At 40.0% G+C, this 10,916-nt stretch overlaps 1 protein-coding gene across 3 annotated transcripts; it reads right to left on the minus strand.

Annotated features, from left to right (window-relative positions):
- Positions 1-205: 205 nt before the first annotated feature.
- LOC111955363 (membrane-spanning 4-domains subfamily A member 4A) lies at positions 206-9,690 on the minus strand. 3 transcript variants are annotated; one of them, XM_023975580.2, is made up of 9 exons: positions 9,515-9,690; positions 8,551-8,682; positions 6,901-7,014; positions 6,409-6,465; positions 6,000-6,137; positions 2,813-2,860; positions 2,232-2,348; positions 1,103-1,186; positions 206-882 (listed from the first exon to the last, which is right to left on the minus strand). In XM_023975580.2, exons 2-9 carry the CDS (start codon positions 8,644-8,646, stop codon positions 781-783), a joined length of 756 nt encoding a protein of 251 aa, XP_023831348.1. In that variant the 5' UTR covers positions 8,647-8,682; positions 9,515-9,690; the 3' UTR covers positions 206-780. The 3 variants fall into 3 exon arrangements, with proteins under 3 accessions (XP_023831348.1, XP_023831349.1, XP_023831350.1); XM_023975582.2 differs by having other exon boundaries at positions 830-913; XM_023975581.2 differs by lacking the exon at positions 2,813-2,860.
- Positions 9,691-10,916: the final 1,226 nt, after the last annotated feature.

Here is a 10,916-nt window from a genome sequence, read left to right on the forward strand (position 1 = left end):
CATCCTGAATACATCACTATACAGTATTATGACACGGTAGTGATAAAGGCTTGTATTATTTGGTCTCAAAAAGTGTGATGCCACCAAAAAACAACAAAAGAAGCAATGAAAGTATACCTACATACAATTTTACATTAGCTTCAGTTAGTCCCTAGAATCCTCCAATCCATGCAGTGACCGTTAGAAACTAAGACCTTGATTAGTTGAAACTGCTGTGTTAGTGTTGGGCTAGAACAAAAGCCTGCATACCCTCTTCAGGATCAGAGATGTAGAACCCCTGTTCTATATGTTCATCCTTCACTTTCTGCATCCACGATAATACTTATAATCATAGTCTCGTAGCTTTGCAAACATCCTCAAAATGAATAACATTGGTAACAATTGACATTTTCTTCCCATTTTATATAGCTTAATAATTACTGAGGCAATACAGGTTTGAGTGCCTTCATTTACGGCAAAACAGTTATATGTCTTTTGTGGGAATTTGACCTGCTAGTCACAACACCATCTCCTTAAAAAGCTGAATTCGCAATTAACCCCTAGCCCCTATACCCCTTGGCGTTCCTGTAGATCTGAAAGGATATGAAAGGTTTGAACAGTATGTAGGCCAAATTCTTCACCTTGCCTTCAGGTAGGCTGGGTGGAATTTCCACCACCTATCTAATCGTTTCAGATCTATAGAAGTGTCTAGGGCTCGATTTGGAATTCAGATTAAGACCTACACTGTTGCGCATATAATCCGGCCCAAGTGGCTGGAGTGGAGGATGAAGGAGGTTCAGTTTAGGGCTCAGCCGCCTCGATGGGCTCCACCTGTGGGTCAGTGGGGGGAGTGGAGACCTCCTCTACCTGGTCGGAATCGGGTTCAGTGACAACAACGGCCACCTGCTCAAGGAGAGAGGCGGAGAGATAAAGACTGAGAAAGAGACAGTTATTATATTGACATGTAATGTTTGACATTAGAAGAATCTATTACTCGAACACATCAAGGTAATCAAACCTCAAGAGATGCACAGTAAATGGTAACCAAAAGTTCTAAATGGATAAGCCATTTTAGGCTGGCACTATATGGTAGGCTAACCCCTTCGGGCTAGCTAGGACCTACCTGAGATGCTGCAGCCTGCACAGCAGGGGGACCTGCCGGGGGGCGAGTCTGGGGGTAGGCTGGGCGCTGAGTTCCACTGGATGACTAGAGAGAGAGCAAGAAAGAGGAAATTAAAGGGAGAACAAGACATGAACTTGTGATGTTCAGTACCTATATGCAATAGAGGGTTCACCCTGCCATTTTTTTTTTTATACATGAAGGGTATCATTTTTGTTTTCTTAAAACAGGCACAATTTGCACTGAAAGAACTCACAAACCTTGAAGTAAAATGTCTTAAAACTTCCCATACAACAAAGTCCTTAAGGTGGCAATTATTTATGCACATATGGGGGAATTCAGATCCGACTTCTCTCCACGTATATTCTGACGCCCGCAAGGAACCCTTATTGTTATAGTTTTCACCTCTTCCAATATTTAATGGATTGAACAACTGAATGGCAACATTCAGGATAATCAAACCACTGTATTTTTTATTCATCAATATATTTTGTCAGCAAAGGCTCTCCAAACCTGTTTTTTTAAGAAGTAGGTAGATCCCTAAATATGTTCTTAACCCTTAATAATGTTCAGATCAGATACTTTTTCAATTTACCAATTGGTGCTAAAACTGAGATATGCATAGGCCTATAATTGTATGGCTTTCTTTCACTGATCCCTAATATTCTGAACCCGTTCTCTCAATATATTATAGTGACTGTCGAGAAAATTTGAATTAAAGGTGCACCGTATTTAAAGGGATGCTTTAGATAACTGAAAACCCCATTGAATGAAAAGTCCATGAGGAAGTCAGTTGGCCAGCAAGTGGGAGGGTTTTCAGCAGTTTAAATAAATGTATTCAGTGCGCATAAGGGAGCCACTCTCAAAGAGCTTGTTGCGCACCTGCGTAAAGTAAGTCTGAATACCAAATACTGAGAAGCGCAGGAAAGGCAAACATTTCCTAAGTCTGAATCGAGCCCATATAAAATAAACAGATTGAAATACATTTTCACATGCAGCAAACACCATCTGCAGTGTTCTAAATTGTTACAGCTTTTAAATCGCAATGCCCGGGCAGCGCTGCACATGTAAAATGGTGCTTGGAGCATTTTAGAATGCCCTTTCCCATGTGTTCTGTTATATGTGGGTTCACCTGCATTCCACCACTTGAGGCCAGCACACTGAGGCCAAACAGCATGGCTGTGATGCAGATGAGCAGCTCCAGAATAAGGAAGATAACCAGAGTACCTATGATGCCGTCAATCAGGAGCTATAAGAAACCACCCATGCAGGAGAGAGACAGGTGAAGAAAGACATGCGGGATGGACAGTGGTATTGTGGTCCAGAGAAAAATGCTTGATATTACAGTAGCATCAATAAATTCCATACAGCATCAAATTAATGCAATTACGGGACAAAAAACATTGTCCAAAAAGCAAACTATAATGTCAGATCTTATTAATTAATTAAGCAAGATAATACAAACAGATGTCAAACTAGGCATTTTGAATAGCCATATAAATCAATCACATGAAAGTGAATAAAATGTATAACAATTAATACCTATCTAAACATACGATTGGGTAAGATGTTATTTAACATTTTTGCCGCAATACCTTTTCGGGTAATGTTTTGTTATAGTAACTATACGAACAAGGCAGAAATACTGCTACCTACCAAGTGTTAGCATTGACCAGAACAACAATAGTTCTACAATAGTGGTCAACTACTTACTTTACATTTCATTTCGATCAGCCCAGTGCATTTCCTGAAACAATGTTGCTGCAGTAAACAGTAAACACAAAGAAAGACATGTTCCATTTTGAAGAACAATTACACTTTCCCTTGAAACTACATTAACCTAGATAAGATACTCATATGGTGTGTTTCTATTCTATAAACAGCAACTCTTCATATGTTCTTACATATTTTTTATTTAAAAATACGGCAAAAATACAATGGATGATTGACTGTATCATCAATTAAAACCATAATAGTGTCATCAAAAATAGAAATGTCATTTACATTCAATTCTAGATCTCACACAGGTTTCGTACTGTTCTATATGAGGACTAAGTTTGAGCAGTCGTGTTAGCATAGTAGAATATGTGTGTATGCTACCTCCTATGCAGACACAGAATAAAGTGGGTCAAAGACTTTGATGCATGACCCCATTTTGACATAGCTCCCACCATAAATAGTTTAGGCCAAATTGTTCCATTGCAGCCTTTTTACAGTTTAGAACAATGTTGTTAAAATTGGTCAAAGCCTTGCCACAATAATCAAAATCCAAAACTCCTTTGCTGAATAAAAAAAAAAAAAAGGTTGTTTTTTAATAATTCTGGGTAATACCAAACCCTAAAACACTTATTACATGTTTCATCAATGATTGCTTTAATTTGCTGTTTTTATTAAACAATAATGACATTTAAAGTATTTTTGTTGTGGTAGTGATGTCTACTACTAATATAAGATGTGACAGAAAAAGAAAAGCCTGCATACTTAATTGACAAATTTAAAGTTGTTGTGGGAAGTTTTTTTTGTATATTCATATGTTTTGATAAAGTGGTCATAAATCATGTGTAATGGGAGCAATGTTGAAATATAGGCCATTAAAAAAAATCCACTTGGCGGCCGAAATAAAGGTATGCATGTCTGCCAGTATTCCTTGGTGGAGATTGGAGTGCCTAACTCAAAACAAAAAAATATTTGTGTAGATGAAATACTCATGAAAACCATTGAAGCTGGGTGCTGTGCTGAACCAATTAATCAACTAATGTTTTTAATGCTTATTTTATGGAAAACTTTGCTTTAATCAGATGTACTGTATATAGGCCACACATTGCTTTTAACTAGCAGCACATGGCAAAGGAAAATATACACTGACTATACCAAACATTAGGAACACCTTCCTAATATTGACTTGCACCCCCCTTTGCCCTCAGAACAACAAAGATTTAAGTGCCTTTGAACGGGGTATGGTAGTAGGTGCCAGGTGCACCGGGTTGTGTCAAGAACTGCAAAGCTGCTGGGTATTTAATGCTCAACAGTTTCCCACGTGTATCAAGAAGGGTCAAACACCGAAAAGGACACCCAGCCAACTTGACACAACTGTGGGAAGAATTGAAGTCAACATGGGCCAGCATCCCTGTGGAACGCTTTTGACACCTTGTAGATTTAAAAGGTGACATCAATAAGGGATTATAGCTTTCACCTGGATTCACCTGGTCAGTTTGTCATGGAAAAACCTTAATGTTCTTAATGTTTTGTACACTCAGTGTATAATATCTTGAGCAGATAAGTGTGCGCAACACAGATTTACACATTAATCTTTGCTCATTTAAGTTAAGCGTGCTGATCTCATGTCAGAATACCGCCTTGAGTCAAGACATTACACTAATACTTCCACGAAAGACACAATAGATTTTTTTGTATAGGCTATTGTTGGATGCAACAACCCTTTTGCTCTCTATAAAAATTGAAATGTACTTCCAACAAATTCAGAGTTTTTTCTGAAATCCCGGTTGGAGGATCCCAGAATCAGGAGGGAACAGGCAGGATATCCGGAATCCTCCAACCAGGTGTCTGAAAAACCAGGGAATTTATTCAAGTTCCAGGAATTCTGCAACCCTAGTCCTGAGCAAACATTGTTTCAGAAAATGCATATCAACAACTGATACAAATGTATTCAAACAACAACGGTAACGATCTTTCAAAACATCTCTCAGAATAAATTAATTGTGAACACATTTTTCACAAAGAATTAGCTTAAAATTATATGAAATTCAGCAAATGAGTTGGGGAATTTTACATTGTGACTCATTGTATGTCTTTTGACCACATGAACTCTCAAGGGGGAGAATGTGTGACATGGTCAGCTACTCAATAAAGATGACCGAGAAGGTTGACTAAACAATGATGACTACATCAAAATTCAGCCTGCACTTCATTGTCTCTTCCTAAAATTATGTCATTCTTCTAGACGCTTTTTTTATAATGTTATTCAATTTACAAATGTATGTACAATTTTTTATATGCAAATGTACACTATCGTTCAAAAGTTTGGGGTCAATTAGAAATGTTCTTGTGATTGAAAGAAAAGCACATTTTTTGTCCATTAAAATAACATAAAATTGATCTGAAATACAGTGTAGACATTGTTAATGTTGTAAATGACTATTATAGCTGAAAACGGCTGATTTTTAATGGAATATCTACATAGGCTTATAGAGGCCCATTATCAGCAACCATCACTCCTGTGTTCCAATGGCACGTTGTGTTAGCTAATCCAAGTTAATCATTTTAAAAAGGCTAATTGATCATTAGAAAACCATTTTGTAATTATGTTAGCACAGCTGAAAACTGTTGTCTGATTAAAGAAGCAATAAAACTGGCCTTCTTTCGACTAGTTGAGTATCTGGAGCATCAGCATTTGTGGGTTCATTTACAGGCTCAAAATGGCCAGAAACAAAGAACTTTCTTCTGAAACTCATCAGTCTATTCTTGTTCTGAGAAATTAAGGCTATTCCATGCAAGAAATTGCCAAGAAACTGAAGATCTCGTACAACGCTGTGTACTACTTCCTTCACAGAACAGCGCAAACTGGCTTTAACCAGAATAGAAAGAGCAGTGGGAGGCCCCGGTGCACAACTGAGCAAGAGGACAAGTACATTAGAGTGTCTAATTTGAGAAACAGACGCCTCACAAGTCCTCAACTGGCAGCTTCATTAAATAGTACCCGCAAAACACCAGTCTCAACATCAACAGTGAAGAGGCAAGACTCTGGATGCTGGCTGTTTTTCTTTCAAAAACAAGGACATTTCTAAGTGACCCCAAACCTTTGAACGGTAGTGTATGTAAAAATTGTTTCTATGCAAATTGATGTAATAATTCAAGGTATACTGTTAGAATGACTGGTTACCACAGCATGCAGCTCCAGTCTCCGGCAGTGTTCACAGTGGTAGGAGTCCTGGCGGTAAGGCAGGTGTTTGGACATCAGGCCCAGAGCAGCCGTGGAGAAGGCAGCACTAATCAAGTGCAGCACCAGGGTACATTTCACCTGGGGAGAGAGTACACCACTACACTGAATACACCCAGATTGACAGAAAATATTATACATTGAAAGTTCGTTTTTTGGGGTTTGTGTGATTTCTTATAATCGCCTACATCACTCACAAATATCAGTGGTCACACTCTGCCATAACAGGAGTAAACATACCTCCAAGAATGGTGTGCAGCATTTCGGGATAATGTGTTGTTCGGTACATACTGTTGAAAAATGCAGCAAAAAATGTAACCAGCTGAATGCACGCCAATTGCATTATACCCACCCAAAAGAGAGAAGGCTTCCTGCCCGCGTGGACAAGGACCGACCCAGACAGGATGAGCTGTGGGAGTATACCCATAACAGAATAAGACACATGACTCACAGGTCAGATTACACACCTATACAGAGATTAAAATAACTGATTCAACAAAATAAATGATCTATTCTAGAAAATTGCCATTGTAGGGCTGTAAGCCTATTCATGTGTGCTGGATCAGGGTTGGAGCGAAAGCCTGCAGGACGGTAGCTCTCCAGGAGGAAGGTTGGCCCGATCTGGCCTAAAGACACACTGCCAATGTAGAGGGCGCTGTTGTAATAGTTGATACTTGGCCAGTAAATTCTGACTGGTACGTGTCATCTGGACTAGGTAGAAGTTGCCCTTACTAACTGATATAGGGCTGGGATTGATTTTATTGCCCTAATGGTTAAGATTAGGATTGGGGGTAGGGACATCTAATTGTAGATCTTTGGTTGGGGTCAGCAATGGCTCACTCACCTGTAAAACAACGATCAAAAGGACAGCGACATCACCAGTGAAGTGGATCTCGTGGAGCTGCAACACAGAGGCGCTCAGGCAGAGGACAAGACACCCGATGATGATCTGGACGGCCTGTGACAATACATTAAGAACTCTCATCAGTACCATTAAAAGGACATTATGTGGTTCGACGGCTCATCTACAGCAAAGTGTTTGGTAACCCCATAGTTGTGTTCAGAAGGACACACCATAACAAAACATTTTGAAATTCGAAAACGGAATTGGGCCTTCGTTATTAAGTCCAGGAATCACTCCCTGATTATTTTTTTTCCTGTTTCATTTGGTGCCTACTGAACAAGACCCAGTTATGGGTTTGATTCAGGCATGGGAATATAAGAGTCTCCTAAATGAATATATTATCATTATATTATAAGGTAACGTAATGATGCTTTATTCTACAGTACAGAATTTAAGCTGTTATTGATTCATATCATATCCTTATAGTGTATCACAACCATCTGTATTGATGACTGAAGTATTGGTGTCTCTGAGGGGTCTTTGGCCTGGTTTGCTAACTACCTCTCTCAAAGAGTGCAGCGTTTAAAGTCAGAACATCTGCTGTCCCAGCCACTGCCTGTCACCAAGGGTGTACCCCAAGGCTCAATCCTAGGCTCCACGGTATTCTCAATTTACATCAACAACATAGCTCAGGCAGTAGGAAGCTCTCTCACCCATTTATATGCAGATGATACAGTCTTACACTCAACTGGCCTAGGTTAAATCTAGACTTGGTTTCCTCTATCGTATTTGCTCCTCTTTCACCCCAGCTGACAAGCTAACCCTGATTCAGATGATCATCCTACCCATGATAGATTACGAAGACATAATTTATAGATCGGCAGGTAAGGGTGCTCTCGAGCAGCTAGATGTTCTTTACCATTCAGCCACCTATGCTCCTTATATGACACATCACTGCACTCTATACTCTTCTGTAAACTGGCCATCTCTGTATACCCATCGCAAGACCCACTGGTTGTTGCTTATTTATAAAAACCTCTTAGGTCTCACTCCCCCCGATCTGAGAAACCTACTGCAGCCCTCATCCTCCACATACAACACCCGTTCTGCCAGTCACATTCTGTTAAAGGTCCCTAAAGCATACACATCCCTGGGTCGCTCGTCTTTTCAGTTCGCTGCAGCTAGCGATTGGAACGAGCTGCAACAAACACTCAAACTAGACAGTTTTATCTTAATCTCTTCATTCAAAGACTCAATCATGGACACTCTTACTGACAGTTGTGGCTGCTTTGAGTGATGTATTGTTGTCTCTCCCTTCTTGCCCTTTGTGCTGTTGTCTGTCTCAACAATGTTTGTACCATGTTTTGTGCTGTTACCATGTTGTGTTGCTACCATGTCGTTGTTATGTTGCTACCATGCTGTGTTTTCATGTGTTGCTGCCATGCTATGTTGTCGTCTTAGTGTAGTCTTTATGTAGTGTTGTGTTGTCTCTCTTGTCGTGATGTGTGTTTTGTCCTATATTTTTATTCCCAGCCCCCATCCCCACAGGAGGGCTTTATTGTCGTTATTGTAAATAATAATTTGTTCTTAAATGACTCGCCTAGTTAAATAAAGGTTTTTAAAAAATGCCTATGTGAAGACGTCACTCACCCCCAAGGTTTTAGGCTCCACCTTCTGGAAGGAGCCCACTTGTCCTGAGGTGAGATTGCCAGTGGGAGGCAGGGGGTCCTGGCTTTTGAGGCCCATGTTGTCGAGGCTGACAAGGCTTTAGATGCAGAAAAGCTACACAAAATGGCATAGATAAACAGTAATGAACTGAGAAAATGATGGACAAGGCAATGAATGAAAGCTGCAGTAAATTACTGGAGGAGTATACAAAGATGAAAAGAGTTATGAGGGGAAAATGTATGTTTTTTGAGGAACCCAGCAATAATAAAGAGAGCTAAAATGAAACTGCAGGAAATCTTTTTGCAGGATAATATGAGGAATTTGGGATACTTCATTGACATTGGTTGTAAACACGCCATCTTTGGTTTGAACAAATATGCATAGGCATTAGTGGGCAAAACCTGCAATTTGTCTTGACAAAGGTTATTATGAACTCTGGGAACAACAGGCAATTACAGGTCATTGTGATCTTGAACATGCAGGCTCTCAATTACATAAATATATGACGTAAACGATCAAGAACTCTTCGTGAACATACAATATCATGTTTGCATTCCAATTAACTTCAAAATATTTCAGAGGGAGGTAAATTGAGACGTCTGCCGCTGGTGACAAAAGAGCAACATCAGGACCGCAGTCGATTTGGGCAATTCTCCCAACCCTGTACTGCGCCATCATCACACAACTTTAACCCATGTGAGGACGAGCTCATCACCATACTATAGATTATCTTCTTCACAAATATTGAACATAAAGCTTTAGTCAGAAAACAGATAAATATCTGCAATGTTCTGTGGTCGTCAAATTAGATAAATACGGGTAGGATATTGTAAGTTTAACCATACACCTGCTAATTTGAGCTACATAAGACAGGAATGTGGTACGTCATGTCCCAGTTAGACCATCTCACAAAGCAAGCCGCATTAAAGTGTGTATTCTGTCTTACCTCCTCTGGTTCGAACAAGAAAGTTATTCCTTTATTTATTTTCTGATTTATAATGTCGATAAGGCGCGTACAGCTACTCCTAACGCGTTGGTGTTGATGGGAGCTAAAAAAACAACAACTAGCGGAGACGCAATGCGTGTGTGCTGTAGGTGGATGGACGTGTTTCACTGCAGTGAGGCGCGGGATGCGCTGCTGCACCGAAGTGCGTGTGCATGTGTGCGCGTGTGTGCTGCGGCACTCTGGAAGAAAGACATGCATGACTCATGCTTTTTTAAAAACTTGCATAGCAATGGAGTAGTTGAGATGAGAACAGTGTAAAATAACATATATTCATTATTTGCTGCTAGACCAAAGGATTTTAAATCAGAGAGATAAAAACGCCCGTGGTTAATAGTGATCAAAAGTATCCCAAAAACGCAGCACAGGGGCAATGTCCTACATTTTTATCGGACATTTATCCTACATTTTTATCTGATGCAAGACGACATGCATCAGGGCGGTCCCATACTCAATGCAGCTATCCTGTATAGCAGCGTGCCCAATGCAATCTAAACTCAAGGACATGTGAAGCTTTACCTAAGGTGGGGTTCCTCTGCTCAGAGGCATGCCAGATTTTACACCACCTGGATATATATTTTATGTATCTGTTAACCACATCATATGTTATAGCAATCTGTTGCCCTGATGCAGTGGCAACCCGTCATTCAGGGCACGTGGGGGGGCCTTCCTGTTTTGCATGTTATTTTGGCTTTAATATGTGTCCCATATCAGTTTGCAAACAATGTAAAAAAAAAAGATCATTGAGTTAATAATACAAACATGGTCTCTTTTTTGTTTTCTTGAGTAAGGCAGCTCCAAAAGGCAGGTGTTTCAGCCTAGCTCAGTGCTTTCTGTGGAGGTGAGGCAAGCCAGCAGAAAATACGGAGCATTGCACCGTGATTGGCTCAGTGTTCTGTCACTCATGGAGACACTACGTCAGCGCCAAGTCTAAGGGTAGACCTAAAAAATTCTAGCCCCTTGGGTGCTGCCGTAGAGTTACATTAGAAGTGCCCATCCAAGAAGGCTCAAGGTCATTGGCCACAGATAAAATGACATCAAATCACATTATATGTACAGTAGCTTTGATTGGACTGATCATGTCAACATCATACTTTCAAAATCTTAGCTAGCAGTCATCATCATGAATCAAGTCGACAATCTACTGGCAAATCCTTTTTAATCCTTGTCATATGAAGAGAAATAATGAAGAGAAATTATAGATAAAATGTATCGGTGCTCATTGGCCATTGGACATAAACATTACACAACAAATTCAACAATGAGTGGTTTGGAAGGAATCCGTGGCTAACTGCAAGCATTGCAAAGCGATCATTAGCCTGCTATTCAGTGGATTGGCTGTGTG

Source organism: Salvelinus sp. IW2-2015, linkage group LG30, assembly GCF_002910315.2.
Source record: "Salvelinus sp. IW2-2015 linkage group LG30, ASM291031v2, whole genome shotgun sequence".
Taxonomy (NCBI): domain Eukaryota; kingdom Metazoa; phylum Chordata; class Actinopteri; order Salmoniformes; family Salmonidae; genus Salvelinus; species Salvelinus sp. IW2-2015.

Excerpts from the sequence above, each read along its gene's own strand:
- LOC111955363 (XM_023975580.2), bottom strand. The coding sequence starts at position 8,646 with ATGGGCCTCAAAAGCCAGGACCCCCTGCCTCCCACTGGCAATCTCACC. Across the intron at positions 7,015-8,550 it reads TGGAGCCTAAAACCTTGGGG|GCCGTCCAGATCATCATCGG; the intron begins GTGAGTGACGTC and ends GTATTGTCACAG. Across the intron at positions 6,138-6,408 it reads GGAAGCCTTCTCTCTTTTGG|GTGAAATGTACCCTGGTGCT; the intron begins GTGGGTATAATG and ends CTCTCTCCCCAG.